This window comes from Patagioenas fasciata, chromosome 2, assembly GCF_037038585.1.
Source record: "Patagioenas fasciata isolate bPatFas1 chromosome 2, bPatFas1.hap1, whole genome shotgun sequence".
NCBI lineage: Eukaryota > Metazoa > Chordata > Aves > Columbiformes > Columbidae > Patagioenas > Patagioenas fasciata.
The window spans coordinates 25902243-25922403 of NC_092521.1; the positions used below are offsets into that span (position 1 = coordinate 25902243).

General features: G+C 41.2%; 1 protein-coding gene across 1 annotated transcript in view; it reads right to left on the reverse strand.

The window, feature by feature from the left end:
• Positions 1–1640: 1640 nt before the first annotated feature.
• LOC136098249 (neural-cadherin-like) overlaps positions 1641–20161 on the reverse strand; it is a 55392-nt gene continuing 36871 nt past the window's right edge. The window contains exons 19-33 of the mRNA XM_065831495.2: positions 19544–19637; positions 18590–18774; positions 17762–17994; positions 16523–16800; positions 14865–15079; positions 14541–14668; positions 13590–13717; positions 13346–13478; positions 13083–13263; positions 9236–9402; positions 8311–8575; positions 7340–7520; positions 5688–5941; positions 4613–4767; positions 1641–4154 (exon numbers count right to left, since the gene is read on the reverse strand). Of these exons, the coding sequence (XP_065687567.1) occupies positions 3753–4154; positions 4613–4767; positions 5688–5941; positions 7340–7520; positions 8311–8575; positions 9236–9402; positions 13083–13263; positions 13346–13478; positions 13590–13717; positions 14541–14668; positions 14865–15079; positions 16523–16800; positions 17762–17994; positions 18590–18774; positions 19544–19637 (2999 nt within the window). The 3' untranslated portion in view covers positions 1641–3752. The remainder of the gene's footprint in view (positions 4155–4612; positions 4768–5687; positions 5942–7339; positions 7521–8310; positions 8576–9235; positions 9403–13082; positions 13264–13345; positions 13479–13589; positions 13718–14540; positions 14669–14864; positions 15080–16522; positions 16801–17761; positions 17995–18589; positions 18775–19543; positions 19638–20161) is intronic.

A 20161-nucleotide genomic window follows, 5' to 3' on the forward strand; every position in this document is an offset into this window, starting at 1 on the left:
TTATTTGGCTGCATTTTTGAAATATTTTGCCAAGAAAAGAGTTCACAAAGGCTGCACAGCAAGTTTCCAATGACAGAATGCAAACCCCTTTTGCCCATCATTGCTGTAAGTGACTGGGCTGTTTTTCCTTTCCTAGAGGATGGCTGCTCATCTACTCAACAGCCACAATTTCCACAGCAAGCAAAACAGTGAATACTGCAACAAATTAGTGCCAGTGTGGCCCTGTCTCAGTCCATCTAACTGTGTAGGCCAGAGATAAACATTCTGTGTTTCACTGTAAGTGACCGAAGAAGACATCTTTCCCATCTTCCTTGGGGACAGAAGAACACGACATGTCCTGACTGCAATGCACTTTGTTACCTTCTGTTGTACGTGTTACTTTGTGTCTTCAGTTATTTGAGGGAAAATAACTTCAGCTTTTCAGAGTTATTGTTGAATGCATCCACATGTAAAATGTTCAGTTTCAGAATATGAATTACAAAATAGTCCTCTAGGAGATCACAGCCTGTCAGCACTACTTGTAGCACGTTGTTCAATTTGATCCGCGGGTGCTGAAGGAGCTGGCTGAAATCATTGCTAGACCGCTCTCCATTTTTGCCAAGTCTTGGGAAATGGGAGAGGTGCCCGAGGACTGGAGGAAAGCAAATGTCACTCCAGTCTTTAAAAAGGGCAAGAAGGAGGACCCGGGTAATTATAGACCGGTCAGCCTCACCTCTGTCCCTGGGAAAGTAATGGAACAGCTTGTCCTTGGTGTCATCTCAAGGCAAAACAAGGATAAGAGGGTCATTAGGGGCAGTCAGCATGGCCTTACCAAGGGTAAGTCATGCTTGACCAACCTCATAGCCTTTTATGAGAATGTAACAAGGTGGAAGGATGATGGCAGAACGGTGGATGTGGTCTACCTTGACTTCAGTAAAGCCTTTGACACAGTCTCTCACAGCATCCTCACAGCTAAATTGAGGAGGTGTGGTCTAGACAATAGAGTAGTGAGGTGGGTTGGAAACTGGCTTAAAGAGAGAAGCCAGAGAGTGGTGGTCAATGGTGCGGAGTCCAGTTGGAGGCCAGTATCTAGTGGAGTGCCTCAGGGGTCAGTACTGGGGCCAATATTATTCAATATATTCATTAACGATTTGGACGAGGGAATTGAGTGTACTATCAGCAAGTTTGCTGATGACACTAAGCTGGGAGGAGTGGCTGACACGCCAGAAGGCTGTGCTGCCATCCAGCGGGACCCTTCCAATCCCAAACATACTGTGATACAGTGTGATACTGTGACACAAAGTTCAGAAGAGGCAACTTAATAAAGAGCAATAGAATGCTATAGAGTTCACAAAAATGTTATAGAGTTCAAGACTCTGAACAGTCGCCTTACTGAAGCTCTGGGGCTCACCAGTTTTCATTCGCAGCACAGCATAGGTAATACACTCGGACGTAAGAGATTTTGTAATTTCTTACAAGACCATGTATCTTTAGAAAGGAGGGAAAATTTACATTAAGCTATAAGTTAATATAGCTTTTTTTTTCGTATGACTTTGTTAGAACAATCAATGCCCAGCTGTGTGAGACTTTGTCATGAAGGAGTGGCACATACGGACTCTTTGCTCCAAATCCCTCCGATAAATATTACTATTTTAGTAAAATTTATATAAATGATTTTATTAAATGAATTTTGTTCAGTTCACGTGGTGGTTTTTGTTCAATCAATTTGGAGTGTAAATTATACTTGTTCTAACAGTATAAAAATCTTCCTTCTAGATACAAAACTAATTTACATTTGCATTTTTTATGCCATGTAAAATGATGAACAGTGATGAAAGACTCAATTTTAAAACAATATTTGTAAATTAAAGGAAGTGTCAAGACTTCAATAAAAAAAAGGAATGGAATATGGTGGTGTACTGGTAATTAAAAAAGCACTGAGTAGAAAACTGCCAAAACTGAGCACTTCAGAGCTTCAAGCACTCTGTAAACACCTGCTAACATTTACATATCACCCCAGACATCGGGAGCTGCCTCTATGTCAGAGAGGTGAGAAAGACAGGAAGGGAAAGAAAAAGGTGATTTACCCACGGTCACAGAGGTGAGTGTTCAAGTCAGTGTTCTGTTTCAGAAGCTCCTGACTCTCTTTTTACTCTCAAACCACAGTCCTTTTTTTGGGTAGTGGGAGTAGGAAGAGGCAAAGGGGAACAGGGTAGAAGTTTCCCTTGATTTCTCTTTCGAGGATCCCAATTTTCACAATCCCTGTCCTGATTGAAAGAGTTCAGTTCCAACTTTTGCTTGGATTTCTTTCTAGTTTCTCTTCACGCCTGCTATCAGCTCTTTTCTAGCTGCAGACTTTGAAGAAAGGCTCTGTGTAGAAAGCGACAATGGAAATAAAAGCTTACTGAATATAAACTTTACCTATGTCTTACCCTCGCTTTTCAGAGTGCGTCCTGGTTTTGTTAAAAAACAAGTTTCTCTTCTAGTGAATTTGCCTGTCAGCTAAAGCCTTCATATTAGCTGCATTTCCCTGGAGAACCAGATACACGTTTTGGTAAACATAGCAATGGAATGAAAAGTTATTGATAAGCACGGATGGACATCTCGCGAGAGGGGCAACAAGAAACAGGTGACCAAGAAACTGACCAACTGTGTATAACATTCCATTCACATGAACACTTCATATAAAAGTGGGAGATCATGAGGATCTCGTCCCTTTTCATCCCTTTTGCTTATGGCCAACATTAGGAGAGGACCTTGCTGGTCGTCCCTGCGAACTGAGGCCTAGTGAGAGACTGAATCCAGCTCCGGTTGGCTGCAGAATCCAATCCCGGACTTCGGGTGCCGGCTCTGCAGTTGCTGAGACTTACAAGATTGGTTTTGTATATTTTGTATTATTTTCTCTGTTCTTATTAGTAGCATTAGTAAAACATCTTTAATTTTTCCAACTCTCTTCTCTCTGTCCTTCTTTCCCTCCTGATCTCCTGTCCGTAGTGGGAAGGGGGGAGAGGGAGGCGCTGAAAGGGGAAGTGGGGGGAGAGGAGGTTAACAATACATCTGCCATGGTTTTATTGTCACCCTGCAATCTTAACCCTCGACAGAGTGTAAAATTGTCACACCAACAAAGTGCCATTCACAGCTAGGATCTTTCCACTGTTTTCCCCTGTTTAGAGGTAATTAGAAAAAGGGTCAGACAGAAAAAGTCTTCCACAATTGAGCAGCCTGTAACAGTGAGTGGTGTGGTGTGTGTGATGTCAAAGGAAATTACAGTTTAGAAGAATAAGACAAAAGCTGAGAAGAAAACAAAAATGTAAAATGTTTTATATTTAACATTAATAATAATTAGTTCACAGTCTAAAATGAATGCAACTAAAAAAAATGCCCTACCCATTGCTACCTACCTGGTAGGAATCATATTAATACTAGAGAGAAAATAATTCAAGTTTCTGCATCCAGGACAAATCTAGTAAGCCACTCTGGTCTACACAAATAAAAAGGGATATTATAATGCTATTAAATACAAATCCTACCTTCCAAAAAAGAAAATTCATGCTTTAAAAATCTTTGCACTTCTATTATTAAATAGCTGTTTGTACAGTGCATATAAAAAGACTGTTCAGGTTATCACTTCCATGAAAACTGAGTATATCATACTATTATAACTAAAAACTTGCATCAAGTAAGTTACTTGATGTACCTTATATATAAAAAAGGGCATTTTTAAAAGTAGTGTTCATATGTCATAGCAATGTGTCAAGTTCCTTTAACTCTGGTTATGAATGTTCATTTGAGACCTCATAGAGTTCTTTAAGCTTGTCAAACTTTGACCCCCACTCTTGGAGGCAATCATAATTTAGATCTTCATCGCCACTAATGGAGTCTAAGGAACTAAGACTCCCCGCTACAGAACACTGCCCTTCTAAGCAGTAAAAATGAATAGTGTCAGCTGGAAGACTCTGTAGATCATTGTCTGCCTTCCAGATGATTTGAGAAATATATTCCTTGAAGTCTGGGACACTGGTAACAGCAGATGTTGATTGTTTCTGATGTGCATGTTTTGGGAGTGAGTCTCTTTTTGGGCCAGTGGGTGTCCTGGAGTGTGGAGCAGCTGCCCTCAAGGAGAAGTGGGAAACGGTATGGAGAGGTTTCTTCAGTTCATCTATATCATAAGCATTCTGGAGAAGGAAAAAAAAAAAAAAAAAAAAGAGAAAAAAAAAAGAGAACGTAAATATCAGAGAGAAACAACACAAAAGGAAACAGGTTCCAAAATATGTTGTAAAACTCAGTGCAACACAAAACTGGATTCTGTGAGTTTTCAACAAACTGAAGAAAAGAGAGGGCCTAGTTCAGAGGGCTAAGTTCAGGTAACACCAAGTCCCTTTGCATTATGATAGTCTCCAGCTAAAGCAAGAATGCTGTGTCCAGAGGTGCCTCTTCAAAGGTGGCCACAGATGATCAGTGTCATGAAATGTAGAGACTGGGTTGAAGTAGAAGGTTCTTCCTCAAGAGTACTTCACGTGAAAAAAAAAAAAAAAAGCCAATTGGATAAGGACAAGAAGTTAAATAAAAGGTCTGGGAACGGAAAGTGAAGAAAGGTTGGATTTGCAAAGATTGGACTGAAGCTGCATCATACCTGGTCACGTTCTCCACCTCCTTCTTCATTATAATTGAAGACATTTTCTCTAACATCCTCCCAGCTTTCACGCTCTTCAGGAATGTGGTAAATTCCTCCTTTCCGAAACCCTGAACTTCCCCACTGACTCCACACCGTGTAGGAGACCAAGAGTGCTAGAAGAAATAAAGACACATATTTGTTTTATGACAAATGACAAAGTACAACACATGATCAATAAGTAGTTACATGACTCCTGAGATATCAAATCAACTCTTAATTTGACAACCAAATTCCCAGGTAACTAATGCATAATTGTTAATATGTAAACAACTTATATTCAGGAATGTAAAGAATAATGTATGTATATTACATTCTAAACTTCATTAAAAGGGTATTTTACTTACCTAAAGGAATCCATTTAAATAGAAGGCATTTTGGCCAATCTCTGGCCTTTCACCAATCCTGAGTAAATAAGATACCCAAAGTAAGTAAAACACTATTTTAATGAAGGTTACAAGTGTAATATAATCACGGAGCCTTTACTATTCTGAGATGTGTATGTGGTTTTTCTTCATCAATATGAGAAACAGTTTTGTGGTGTTATTAACTTTCCAGCCAAAGTGCACCTGAAGCTGGACACACCGTGACCATCTCTTTCTGCCCCACACTTAATGAGGCTTGCCCATTAATATCATAAATGTTCTAGAGAAATACTTCTGCCTTTCTAATATGCGAATAGCATGTACTAGTTGTAGGTCCTACCTATTACACATGTAAGGGCTCAGGGCAAGTGGGAGTTTCAGATGGTGTGGCTGCACACAGATTTGTACACATACATGGAAAACTCTTATTTAAGGACTGAAAATAAGTTATTCTGAAAGAGAGGTCCTAAATTTGCTTGAACTGTCTCCAAAGCAAGTAAATGGTAACTATGTGCTAATGCCTGTCTTTCAGCAACCTCAAATCAACTCCCTACTGGTGATCTCCAGAAAAAGTGAAACACAGATCACAACATCCAAGGGTAAGGCAGACTTGATTCAATGGAGCAAGGTACAAGATTAAAAAGAAAGACAAAAAGTACTTGCTGTCCTACCTAGGAAGACAAGGAGACACATGCTGATTGCCAGAATAGAGCCAGAGCTGAGTCCAACAGGTCTTCCAGCTTTCACCTGGCTGATTTCACACCATCTTCCCTTGTAACCCTCAGGGCACTGGCAGATTGTCTTGTCTTGGGACTGAGCCACACAGGTACCCCCATTCCTACAGGTCCAGTGTCCACAAGGTGACGAGGTACAGTGTCTGAGCCCTGTAAGGTTGTCCGTCACTTCTACTTTCCCAGCTGGACACCTGAACAACAAAAGCAGAAGATACCTTTTAGGCACACAAAGCACCTGGAGTTGTATGTAGTTTTGTGCCATTTGTTACTATGTCCTTAAAGTCAATAATTGAAGTCTTTACAAGCAAACCACAACTTCACATTGAGAGTATGAAACAGATGTAAACTCTAACATGGTGAACTAGTAAGCTTATGAAAACATGGAACATTCATTCTGCTTTCCCTATCCAGAAGATATGCAGAAGAGTTTCACTCCTTCCTTAAGAAAGGCATCCATCAGTTTCTGAACAGATTAACCCTTTTCCTACAGACTGTTCAAAACCTCTGGAAGGAAATGGACAGCTGAGATCAATGTGGTCAGCAAGTACTTAGTATAAACTCCATAATGCTCATTTTGGCCTTTGGGAAACAGATCACATTGACCTCCTTGGAATGACCCATCTTGTCTTTTAGGACTTCAATCTGCAGAGAAAGTGATTTCTCCTGACATGTAATTGGAGAGGTCGTGGAGGAATGCTGTGGGGGGCACAGACCTGCTTTCTGCAAACCAAAGAAGAAACACTAGAGAATAAATGGAAGAGCCTTCATACTGTTCTGAAGAAGCAAGTGTCTCAAGGCACATTTAGGACTATCTCACAGCTCTTTCAGCAATGAATCACCAGGCATCAGAAGATCAAATTTTGGCTGAATTGAAGGAATTCAAGTGGCATATACTCACAGTCCTGTGTTTAACTGCATTTCTGTTTGTTTCTGTGTGCTTTGTTGTTTGTTTTTGTTTGTTTGTTTTTAGCAGAGATAGCGCATTTTGATTTGCATATTTTAATATATTTTCGAAAAATTTCTGTAAAGAGTGGATCTTCTCCAAGGAACTAACTGCATAGGATACCAGCTGATGGGCTTTGGTTCTGGCTCTGGGCAGCTGATTTAAAATCCAGTTTTGTGACAGTCTAATTTTGAAAGTCCCATTGTTTCATTCAAAGTATGGTTAATTTCACCTTCTTTACAGAAAATACATGTGCATATACATATAGTATATATGCAATATATATATTTTTACAGATATATACAGATAATATAAATAGACTATATCAAAATATATAGAATTTTCGCACGGAGGAGCAGAGACCAAAGTTTTTGCAATTCACCTTTTGTGAAAGGGAATTTCATTTCCTCACTGGCCTGTGATCTTCTCATCATGGGAAAAAATAGTGGGGTAAATAGGATCCATATCAGACTTGCAGGAAAAGGCAAGTTTGGCCCATGCTGGGAGATGAGATGGAGAGCAGTATTTGCCATTGGGATGGCGCTCTCTGGCCAGCAGCACGGGGATTTTCAGTGTTAGAAGCAAGTTGCCTGGGAAAGAAACAACTTCCCAACCACCCCTGGGTGAAAACAAAAGCTTAAGGTACCGGCATTCGTATTTTCTCCACAGGTCTACACAAAGAAAAGGGCTGTAACAGGGCTGGCTGCTGCAGGCACTGGAATGGCATCCCATCGTGACACCTTGCCGCCTCAGAATTAAGCCAAATTCCGTGCTTTTGCCTTCCACAAGAAGCGGCAGACCATTCAGCTGGACATCACGCATACAACCTGCATCAAAGCAGGGGAATATACAGAGAAATACCTTAAGTTAGCAACTTCCCCACCTCAAGCCTTGCTCCCAACACATATACAGGAGACCCTAGAGCACTGTAGAAAACTTAAAACTTTTTTTTAAAAAGATCCTCATAGTGCTTATTGGTTTTGTTTTAGAAGAACAGCTACAGGACACGTGCCTATGTGCCCTGGCCAACATACAGATCGACAATACTCCTCCAGGACAGCTTGGTTGTACCAATGCAATGACTTAGCATAATTGTACTATGAACCAGAACAGCTCCACTACATTAATCTACATTTAAAATGTAATCGTAAATGAGGGGCTGAATGAGAAGCAATGGGATGGAAAAACTCCCCTCTGTTGGGCCACAATCTCCAGTTCCAGGATCCCACACCAGGAAATGGAGAGTGCACCATGAATTGCCTTGCAAATCCTTCTCCTCCTACCAGGTGTTTGTCTGTTCCTGAAACCCTTCAAAGGCAAAAAGGGAGTGAAGATCACAGCATGAGTTCCCTGACTGGGGCCTCTGGCATGGGGAAAAAAAAAAATCTGAAGTGTTATTTTTTAATATCTACAGGAAATCTCACATCTTCACTAGGACTAGATACAATGGCAAATAGAGAGTTGAACATTAGCTCTGAATTCCCTAGTAGAGGAGGTGGGATTTCATGGGCAGTCTCCATGGGAATTCTTACCTTGGTTTTAAACTCTACAATACACTCAAAAATGCCACTTCTGGGCTATCATTCCCTCCTTTTAGGAACCCCTCATATCACTTACCTTGGAAATCACCCTCTGAATGATCGGGAAGGCGGTTTCCGAGCACGATGCTTGCCCAATCCATTTCAAACCATCTATTTGTACCCAAGACAGAGGTCACTTCTTGATCACCTCCACCACTGTTAACACGCAGGGTAAATTCATTGTTGTAGCGCTCCATGGTCAGAAGAACCCACTGGCCGTTGTTTATTCGTAATGTACTTATTCTCAAAGAGTGATTTTTGTCCCCCAAGCTGAAGTTAACACTAAAGAAACCCTCAGTCACCTAGAGGAAGATGATAAAGACCTTTAATAGCAGAAATGCACTTCTAAATGTTTTAACACAGTCTTGCCTCAAGAAACGGATGCAAGTTTTAAAATGAAAGTGGCACTCTTGTTTTTAAGTGCTTTATTCCCAGATAAAAATTACCACAAGAAAACTACAGGTCCGGAAATTATCAACTCTTTTCTTTACAGGCTGCTCTTTTAACTCAGATGAACCTTTTTATCAATTTCGCTGTTGATGTCTAGCTCTAAGTCTTCCCACCTGTCCCTCATGTTAAAATTGGAATAACTAGCCTCTGTCTAGCTAGTATAATCCAAACAGCTTTTTTCAATGACAAAAATGTAGAGACAAGTTTTATAGCCAGAGACAGATAAAAAGCAAAGGGAAAAGGCAGGCATGACAAAAATTCTTCCCCATTCATGTGTATCACATGCACTTATCTGTACTTTTTGCAGAGAAACTACTAGAATCTATGTTATGAAAAGGTAATACTGAGAAGGGTAACACAAATGAGAGTAGTTACCCTCATGTATAAAATGCTTGCTTTTTATTACTCTAAATAATAGGCGTCCTTAATCGAAAACTGCAGCCTTTTGTCTTACTGAGGTATTCTGTGACAAATTAAGAGCACTGAAACAGAATGGCTTTTGTGCTGCTCACCTCCAGTCGGATGTACCCCTTCCCATCTGTGGAGGCCAAGCTGAGCAGGGTGCTGTGGGAGATGCGGGTTCGCACCATCAGCTGGATCCAAGTGCTGTGACTGCTGAGGATGCTTCTCGGCTCATAATGGATCCAACTGTCCCTTCCAAAAGCCCATTCTGGAAGAACTAAGCAAAACACAAAACAATCAAAGTGTAAATCTCATAAAAAACTGCTCACTCAGATCTCTACTGCTTGAGAATTAACCAGTTCTGAATGTCAGCATTTTACTTCTTAAGAAGCTTTCACAATGTAATAAAGCATCATGGAAAGCACGCCCCCACTCCTAACGGAATTAAGAGACAAAGAACAAATCAAGGATACAAAATTTAGGCAGGAAAGGGACAATTAGATAATGTCTCTAACATTATGCATGTCACAAGGTATATGTTCTACTCAATCACTCCTACACTGAGACAAATAGCTCCTTTTTTTTAAAAAGATCTGAAACATTATTTCCAGTAAAGTAATTGGTACCGATCTGAAGACAAAAAAAAAAAAAAAAAGATAATCTAACGTTTCTTTCAGTAGTTTAGTCCTGTGGTTAGTAAACCTCACTCTTAGAAAATACACACTTTATTTCCCATTTCAGTCAGCAGGAGAGAAAGCCTTGGAGCAGGCACAGAATCAAAAGTCATAATACTTTTTTTTTTCTTTTTTTAAATTACAAGGAGAGATTAAGTCAGTGTTTATTATCTTGACTAGGGAAAATGAACTGAAATTAATTATTTCGCCAGCAGCCTGTGGAATCCATCTGGGAGTCATCCAGCAGAGATCTGGGCTGCACTTTTGTGGAAATCAAAGCCCATTAAACCTCCCAGACCCTGGTGCTCTTATGCAGCAAGCACCCATTTCAGTCTCACTACCTGACAGCAATCCTAGTTCTGCTTGTTCTGGGCACAGCGTAGTTGAAAAGATGAAGCTTCTTTTTACCAAATAAAGACATAGTCCAAGTTACTAACTGGGCAGGAGTAATGTTGGGTCACCAACAGCTAATCTGAGCTCAGCATCATGCAAGTAGAAATCCAGAAAGTGCCAAGCTGATGGTGGGGTACTTCATCCAGTTCCCAAGACATAGAATAGTTTGGGTTGGAAAGGATCTTCAAAGCTCATCTAGTCCAACCCCACTGCCATGAGCAGGACATCTTCAACTAGATCAGGTTGCTCAGAGCCCCATCCAGCCTGGCCTTGAATGCCTCCAGGGATGGGGCATCTACCACATCTCTGGGCAACCCATTCCAGTGTTTTACCACCCTCATTGTAAAAAATTTCTTCCTCATATCTAGTCTGAATCTCCCCTCTTTTAGTTTAGAACTGCTACCCTTTGTCCTATTGCAACAGGTTCTGCTAAAAAGTCTGTCCCCATCTGTCTTACAGGCCCCTTTTAAGTGCAGAAAGGCCACAATAAGGTTTCCCTGAAGCCTTCTGTTCTCCAGGCTAAACAACCCCATCTCAGCCTGTCCTCATAGGAGAGCCGTTCCAGCTCTCTGATGATATTTGTGGCTTCCTCTGGACCCTCTCCAACAGGTCCTGTACTGAGGGCTCCAGAGCTGGATGCAGAACTCCAGGTGGGGTCTGACCAGAGCAGAGCAGAGGGGCAGAATCACCTCCCTCGACCTGCTGGTCGTGCTCCTTTTGATCCAGCCCAGGATGCAGTTGGCTTTCTGGGCTGTGAGTGCACATTGCCGGCTCATGTCCAACCTTTCATCCACCAGTCCCTCCCAAGTCCTTCTTGGCCAGACTGCTCTCAATCCCTTCATCCCCGAGCCTGTATTAATACTGGGGTTTGCCCTGACCCAAGTGCAGGACCTTGCAGTTGGCCTTGCTGAACCTCATGAAGTTCACATGGGCCACTTCTTGAGCTTGTCCAGGTCCCTCTGGATGGCATCCCATCTCTCTGGTATGTCAACTGCACCACTCAGCTTGATATATCAAATTATCAAGAGACCTAATTTCCACGTTCTCTTTTCCTCTCACTATTTCTCCTCTCTCTTTTCTTTCTTAAAGCATATTTTCTTTGTTCCTCTAACATATTCCCCTCATATTATTCCTCCCAGCTCACTGTTCTCTCTCATTTGCTATCTCTCCAGCTACAGGGTCTAGCTGATGAGCAGGGCTGGATTTTCTTGGGACACTACAGTGACTCCTGTCCCCTGCTGTCTTCTCCTTTGCTACGAGTACGGCTCAGCAATTCATAAAGCATCAGCTAAACACCAGCATTTGGCAGTCCAGTGTACTAGAAGTAGCTGGAACCAATCGAAGTTTTCCAATTACATCAGGATATGACTAATGGATTTCAAGTAATTACTTTCTGAGCACTTGGTTTGTCCCACAGTGGTGAGAGGTGGGAGCCAATACAGCAGCTGGGTTGTGAACCAGCATCCCAAGATAATGCAAAACAGAATAAGATTTAGATCTAGGCAGATGTTTAGAAACCAGTATCATCTGTCTGCAAAACATTAATACAAATAACTGAACAGTATGAACCATTTCCGTAGTCATTATAAACACTTTAAACAGTGAAGGCTCCAGGCCTAGAGCACACCACTTACAATTCCAGTCCTCACCCCATTGAACTGACAGAGCTTCCTCTGAGTAAAATGCTGTCACATTTTTTAAGCCTTGTGTGGTGGATGGAGAAAGGGAGAGAAGATCTGGCTGCCTGCATAGGGTATTATTGTTCTGTATACAAAAAGGAAAACTGAGCACGTTGAGCTGAAAGGGTACGTGCAATACACCACCCGTCCTGTCTGTTAACCACAACACATCGACTCAGTGCCAGCTTGCATGTGCTCCTTCCCAGCTTCTTGCTGCTGCTCATCCTCACCTGTAGCTCATTCACACCAGATTATCTTCCAACACTACATTAAGCCCCCCAAGTTATGGAGCACTGATGCTTATTACAAACTGTTATGATTAACCCTATTGACCTAGGGGGAGAAGGCAGACACAGGGCAGGTGAAGTCCCAATAAACACCTGTAACTCACTTCTGATTTCTGCTTCAGAGTGATGGCTGCTGAAAGTATTAAGAAAACAGAGCCAACTTTGAGTGTGTGTGTCCTCTGTACCCTGAACATGGCTGTGGTCTACTAGGAGTTAAATAATTTATTTCTTATTTTTTTTTCACTTCCTTACAACATCTCTGACGTTTTCATTATCACCTTCGCATGCTTTTGTTCTCTGACACATACTTCATGCTGCTTTTGTGCAGGATAACACATTTGCTGGAGCCAGCCTCATATCATGTCCTAACATGAACCCACTGCTGTGGTCTAGGGGCATTGCACAACCTTCAATTCATTCCAGTGACAGAGGCAAATGCAATCATCCTCATTTTATAGACAGAAAATTGGACCTGAGGACATGAGGGTTGTTGTCCCCAGGTTTCGCAGAGAGAACATACCAAGTTGGCAACCTAATCACTCTCACAACTGCTGCATGGTGACAAATAGCACCCTGTTCATTAAACTACATGTTGTGATCATAATGATCAGAGGAAGAAAGCGTAAATCAGAATGTTTCATCTTTCACCACTGTGAAATAAGATGCTGTGATGAAAAGGACAAAGCAACCCATCTGACCACTTGCATCCCCTGTAAAGTAAAGCAGGTCTCAACAAGATCCTCATCTGTGACATTATCTTTACTCAACAAGAGTTAGAAAGATCTTTACATCGCTGGTGATCTAAATAATTCCCAGAGTACAGCACAGTCCCATTAGGCTACTCAGTTCAATGTTGTGACAAATTTAAAGCAATATGCTTGATGCTGTTTCCGCAGATCCTCACCATCAATTTCTCCCCAGTACCTTTTTCACACGCAGGTCCAGCATATCCTGGGGAACAGTCACAGTGAAAAAAATCCCAGCCACCAACACACTTGCCATGGATGCCACAGGAGGCCATCCCCCCACTCTGACACATTTCATCTGTAAGGACGCAGCCGGGAGCGCTGTTCAAGAACTCTGCAGGGTGCTCTAAATCGTAGACCTGGAAGAGGACAAAGAGAAGCAACACATCAGATGTCTACAGTTGACAGCAGTAAATTAAAGACTGGTGTTAGTAGCCCTACCTTACTGTCAACAACAACATTGCGGATGCAGCCAACAAAACCTCTGAAGCGCCTTTGTGAATCGTGGTAAGGGAAAGTTGTCTTAACTCCACCCAGCTGCAGGGGCCAGTGGCCACTGAAGAGCCTGTCCATGCTGAAGGGGAGGGAGGGAGAGAGAAAATCAGCAACTTGGCTCATTTTCCCCCCTTTTTCCTTAGGTCTTGAATAATTATATTTCCAGTTCTTGGGGTTTTTTGTTTTTTACCTTTGAGATCCTACAGTCTCTCCAGAGGCTTCACAGGCAGACAGATCCAATTGGGAGATCTTCTTAATGACACTGTCATTGCCTCTAACTGAGACATTTATGCAGTGGTCAAGAATCAGCTTCACTTTCTAGAGAAAGGCATTATTTAAAACAATTGCATCCAGAGACATGCACACATTTAAACTACACATTTTCTTTCACTTAGCAGAAGAGCGAATAGTAACTAGCAATTACATTACAGGAAACTTTATTAAAATAATAAAACACTTTCACATAATCTGGAAGGTTATTGTACATGGTTTATAACTAAGGAGCTACACAAAAGATCTGACTCTACCATGACTACGCCAAGCCACTGACACGATAGAGGGAAGATGGGATTTTCTTGGAGTTCTCTGCCAAATCAGAACCCAAAGAGACAATCTAGCAGAGGAGACAGTCTGTCAGGCTCCCCATCCCAGATCCTGACATGCCACCCAGCTTGTCTTATGGGGCAGAGGAAAGGGGAGCCTAGCAGATGCCAGTGTTATATCAGCAAGGATTCCTGCTACACAAAAGCATATCTATCTCCTTTGTGCTGCATGTCTATACTCACTTGGTGGGGCAGGATTTCCTACTCAGAGAAATTAAGGATATTTTACTCCATCAGTCCAGGAAGCATTTAGCCCCTGGATTATCACAGCTGTGTAGTCTAAGCAACAGAGAGGACCATAAAACACAGAAGATAGCAGGGCCAGTTTCAAAATAGGGTTGGACTTCTCCAGGCCTTGTTCTGCTTCACTGCTTCAAGACTAAGCGGACACCTGAGCTGACACATTTCAATTCCTGCTATTGCAGAGATGGTTAAAGACTGATTGATAAGAGAGCTCTACAGAAGAGAGGAAGGATTTGGAAGGGATAACTAGGTACACAAAATAGTGCTTCCACAAGATAGTCTATATTTACACTTGCCTTTCCATCATTTATAATTTTAATATTGTGCCAGCGGCGATCTGCAACATTAACTTTTTGTGACAGCTGCAGGAAAAGCTCACCAGACCTGTGGCTCACAGTCAGCGATGGGACACCACCAGAGAGCTCTGCAAAGAAAAGTCTCTTACACTTGATACCCATGAACCATGTTCCCACACAAACCCAGCTGAAATGACTGTTACAGTTAGATTTTACTTGGAGGAGTTCTTTAGCTAGTTCAAAAAAATCCAGCTTCTGTCACAGGGGCATGCTGGCAAATTGTTCTGCATTCTCCTTATTCTCCAAAATCTTTAAGCTGCTCACCTAATGCAAAGAAATCTTCCCATTCTCCAGGCTGTCCTTGTGCCACCGGCCCGTGGTACAGCAGAAGGCCATCAGCGACTTCAGTGATAAACTCTAAGGAGATGCGGCTCTCAAAGCAGGGCTTAAGAGGAGGGAACCAGGCATAACCGTGGCCTCTGAAGCTGCGTTTTGTCTGCTGGCAGTCTGGTCCATGGAAATTTGCAGAACATTTGCATCTATTAAAAACAAAAAACAACAACAACAAAAACCCAGCAAAAATCCACCATCCAAGCAGAAGTCACGAAGGGCTCTACCCACAGCAGGACTCTCCACTTTAAACACAGGTGCCCATGTTAACTGGCCCAAGCACTCACAAAACTCCTGTCACAATATGTTGCCTATTGACCTGTTTGTACAAACACAATTTAGCTTTAGTTCTAAATCATATTATGTCTATGAAAGAATAATTCTGTGAACAAATGACAGAGACATAATATACAAAGCACCCGAAAACCTCTAATATCTTCAGCAAAAAAAGAAACCTGCTTTGCACTAGGCTTAGTTATCAGCTTATTTAAAGAGTTTGTAACACTGGCAAGGAAAGTAAAGAAAGGCTGTGGGAAGGTAATATCACCCAGAAAAAGTGAGAAAGGGAATGACAGTCACAGATCTTGATAACTTCACTCTTATTGCAAGCTACTTACTGGTTTGTTTCTTTTAAACTAGCAAAAATAGATGCTTGGAGTTCTTTCCTTAATACTCTGGGGATTCTATAGAAAAGACTAATCAGAGCATGACAATACCAAAAACTTTAAGGGGGAAACCAGAGGGGCAACAGAAATGGGCAGGAGGACAGGGAGGAAGACAAACTGGATCCCTATTTCCTAGTTTCTACTTCCCATGGGTTGCTTGTACCTAATGAGAGCAGAACAACAGGGGTGAGATGCAGAAAAAGATCACTCACAAAACCACTGAAAATGGAGCAGAAGAAGCCTCAGAGTTGAGAAAATGACAGCAGAGCACTACCAAGGGGTTTCTGGGCAGCAAAATTTCCCTGGTTCATTACCTCTGAGCAGCAGTGTCAGGCTCAGATCTTTACCATGACAACAGCTTCTGCATCTTCAGTCTGAGTCCTATCATCCCTATCAAGGGTTCTCAGAAGAGGCTTGCTAATTGTTCCTGCTTTCCTACATTGGGATGACCATTTTTAAGCAAACATGCTTAAAGCTTGCTTCTGGAAGGGGACTAGGCTCATTTGGAGCTGGTGTAGTCCCATTATTTTTTTGATCTTCATGATACTTTGCCTTTGAGATGTCATTTTTTGAGAAAACATGAAGCAAGGAATGTGGGGAAGAGGTTATTAAGTGACATAAATGACATGACTTATGTGTTTAACAACAATAAGGTAGGCTGCACAAAACAAGAACATTCTGCAGGATAACATTAAAGGAACCAGTGTAGTCTGCAAACTTCCCAAGGTTTTACCGGAGATTATGATGAACCTAAATACCTACCTGAAAACAGATGTTTGTTTGCAAGACCTGTACATGAATTATAACAAAACTCAGATCTGGCACAGTGAGAAGACATGTAATGACACCTCCCCAAGCTTCCAGTCCCTGTTCTTACAGACTGAGCTAGAAGCATTTTGCTTGCACACCAGACAAAGCTTTACCTACCTGTAGCCCAAATCAGTATCCACACATGTGCCACCATTGAGACAAGGATTTGTCTGGTATGAGGAGCAGGAGAGATGAGGATTCTCCCGAGCTGCACAGCCACACAGGGCCTGACTCAGGACTGTCACAGACACCAGTGAAACACTTCCAGCTGTGGTTATTGTTGGCATATGATTCTGCTCATGCTTGCTGATGCATCCGCTGCTGTGAGTGCAGTTTGCAGTCACACATTCATCAATGCCAATCTGGGTGATATTTATATCCAAGATGTTTTCCAGCTGTGGAGAACAATTAGTTGCATTCATCTGCCTTTCTCACCGAGAGGAAGCTCATGACAGCCAAGAAATGGTGAAGTCTTATTTATTCTCAAAACTGTGCAACTTCCTTCCAACATCTACCTCACTCCATCCAGCCAAAGGCCATTCAGCCTGGTATCTATCTATTAAGGCCAAAGCCTTGGTAAAAGTCAGTTATAGGATGACTAGGCACTTATATGACAAAAATATCATATTCATCATAAGCTGAGTGGATAAATTTGAATCACATAGCATCTGAACTGTATTTTTAATTTAGACTTCTGTCTTAAAAATACTGAGAAGGCTGGAGAGGCATTGAGCAATGAAGAAATACGCTTTTCGGCACAAGTGATTTGGTACTGCAGCCCTAATTCTAAACATAACTCTTATTTCAGCCACTGAGCACCAACAGACACATTTCCAACAGAGTGAGTTGTAACTCTTATTGATACTCTTTACTAAATTGTCAATTCACATTTCCAACCTGGTTTTCCACCAGAGAGTGGTTATTTTAGTGCCTCTCCCTCTTAACTCAGAAAGATGGAAGTTTTGACTGGTTTTGAGTTTCAGCTACAGAATGTTTCTGTGTAGTAGACTATAAACTGAAACATTAAGACACTATGTAGAAATGCAACTCCCAAACACATCCTTTATACAGAGTTTTACAGTTTTTAATAGGAAAAAACATGTTTCTATTCCTAAAAGCTATTTGTGTTTGAATGACTTAATATGTATTTATGGGCTGGCTTTTAAAACATTCATATTTGCAACTTTTACAGTAAGTGCTAAAGGACTGTTTGACTTCACTGATTAAAACTATCCATTTTTCTCACACATAACTCCGTTAGTAATTCTAAGTATACACATTCACTAGGCAATGGATATTATCTGAACAGACACAACGAGAAGATGCTGTGGTTTCATATGTAGTACAGATACTTACCCACCCTCTGGAGGCTGCTACATTGCCATTAAGTTTTTCTGCTTTATAATAGGGTGGACCATAAACTGCAAACCAAACATCAGTTCCTTTGGTTTGACTTGGGCTACTTAATACACTGAAAATGTGAACATTTTCCAGTTGGACTGATATAATTTGTGAAAGCAGCTTCTTCAGCTGATAGTATTTACTCTGTTTTTCAGAGGATTGGGATATGAACTCCTCAGGAGTGATATCTGTAATAGAAGTTAAAAACCTGACAAACACATATCTTGCAACTGTTGTAGCAATAAAAGATAAGAGCGCCACAGAATAAATATTAAGATTGCAGAAAATGCACTTATCTGTAAATTCATGAGTATTTTCATTTTTAGGCTCTGAAATTTTCCATGCTAGCTTCTGCTTAGGATTTGTGTTCTGAAGCTTTCTGCCTCTAAATATTTTTTTTTTTAATTCTTTTAAATTAGAAACATGTTTAAGAAGATTTTACTTTTCTACAAAGAATGAAACAATGTAGTGAATTTCAGGCAGACACTTGTTCATTTTTTTTTTCTTAAATATAAATTAGTCTTTCATTAAAAAGTTGGTGCAGAAAACTTCTGTCTTTGTTTTCTGCATCAGATAAGCATTTCTTACTATGTTTTTTCTCCATAGCTGCACCTCTACATGCAGTGTTAGAGGACCATGCAAACAAAGGTGCATTTTGAAACCCTTACCTAGAAAACTACCAAGTATCATCCCTTGTCTAAGAGAATTCTAAGTAACACAGCAGTAACATTAAAAAGGAGATTTCAGTATTATGATGCTAAGGTACTTCATCCCATTGCTTACCTTTTATTCGTAATGAACCAGCATTATGGAGGGCATCATCTTTGATTTCCTTCACTATAACCTTTATGGTTGAGACAACGTCTGGCCAGACTCCATCAATGACTCTAACTTTTATGTTGTATGTTCCTGGTGGGGTTCCTTCTTTCATAGTCAGCAAACCTGAGGTATCATTAAGGATAAAGTACCTGTAATAAGATTTAAGCCAAGGAACAAACTATGAGAAGTTCAAAAGCTAAGTAGTGATTATCATCACTGATGGTTTTTATGATCCACTTTATTTTGGAAAAGCTATCAAAGAGAGCAGATATGCTCCCTCATGAAGGGACATGGCAGAACAGAACTTTTTTACATTGTCTTCTCTTGGCTTCTAATGACTCTTCACCAGTATATCAAGGCTTCTTCCCGCTTCTAAGTTATATGAACTGTGTACGAAGACTCAGGCCACTATAGCTATAACTTTGGAAATAGTGCAAACTCCTAGTTGAGAGTGACACCTCTGTCAAAACCTCTGAATAGCACACGTACATGTCAACCCCAGTCACAACCCAGACAGTTTGGTGTGAACACATCCAATACAAATAAGGTCTTAAAACCAGTGGTGACACAGAAACACCAGCTCTCCAGGAGCTTGGATGAAGGATGATGGAAGTTAGTGGGTATTTTTTCTGTGGTGACTCACTGATACTGATTATGGGTACAACTGTGAAGAGGAATTTTGAATGGTATTCTAGCCCATCAGGCAACAGGAAGCAGACCCATTTGCTGTGCAGCATTATTTACTGTGGCCTCACACTCAGAGGAGCTTTTGGAGAGCTACATGCAAGTGTCTAACCAACAAAATGCTTTTGCACACTTCTTTTCAAAAAAAGGCAGTTTAAATACTTTTTGTGGTTTTGTGTGTGTGGGCAAGTTTTCCATACATTTCACCCAACTCCCATTTTTCTCTCCAAATACCTTGATGTTTTCCCTTCAAATTGGTAGATTTTGCGATCCCAGTCGTCATCATCAGGGGCGCTGACCTGGCCCAGTACAGTCATGGGGAGAATACCTAAACCAACATAGCACGTAAGTGGCACAGTGGGATCTCTCACACATAGACTAACAGGTTGGTCATTCAAGTTTTACTGGTTTGTCTTAAGTCTAAAACCTCTACAAAAATAGTTGTGATGATTGCCTAGAGAAGACGTGCATCAGTTTGCAAATACCACATCATGTCCTGCATATTTGCTATGTGGCCACATAGATTCAATTCATCAGGTGGCCGCAATTAAAAGCGGTCAAGAAGGAAAAAAGACAAGCCACCTCTGAGGAAAGATGCAAGAGATATTCAGAAACAACATCAGAATTGCTCATTTTCACTATTTTGGCTGCAGTATCCAACAAACTTACAGACTGGTTAGACAGGGATTGGGGTCTGGTAGGATAAACAACCAACTGCTGACTGAGCTATAAAGGGCAAAAACCAATAGCAATTTGGAGGAAATCACAGCAAAATAGAGAGGATGTCCAAAATAGAGTAACCAGGCTTATTTTGAGTAGATGGCGATACTTTGGTGGGAGATGAAAAGCAGC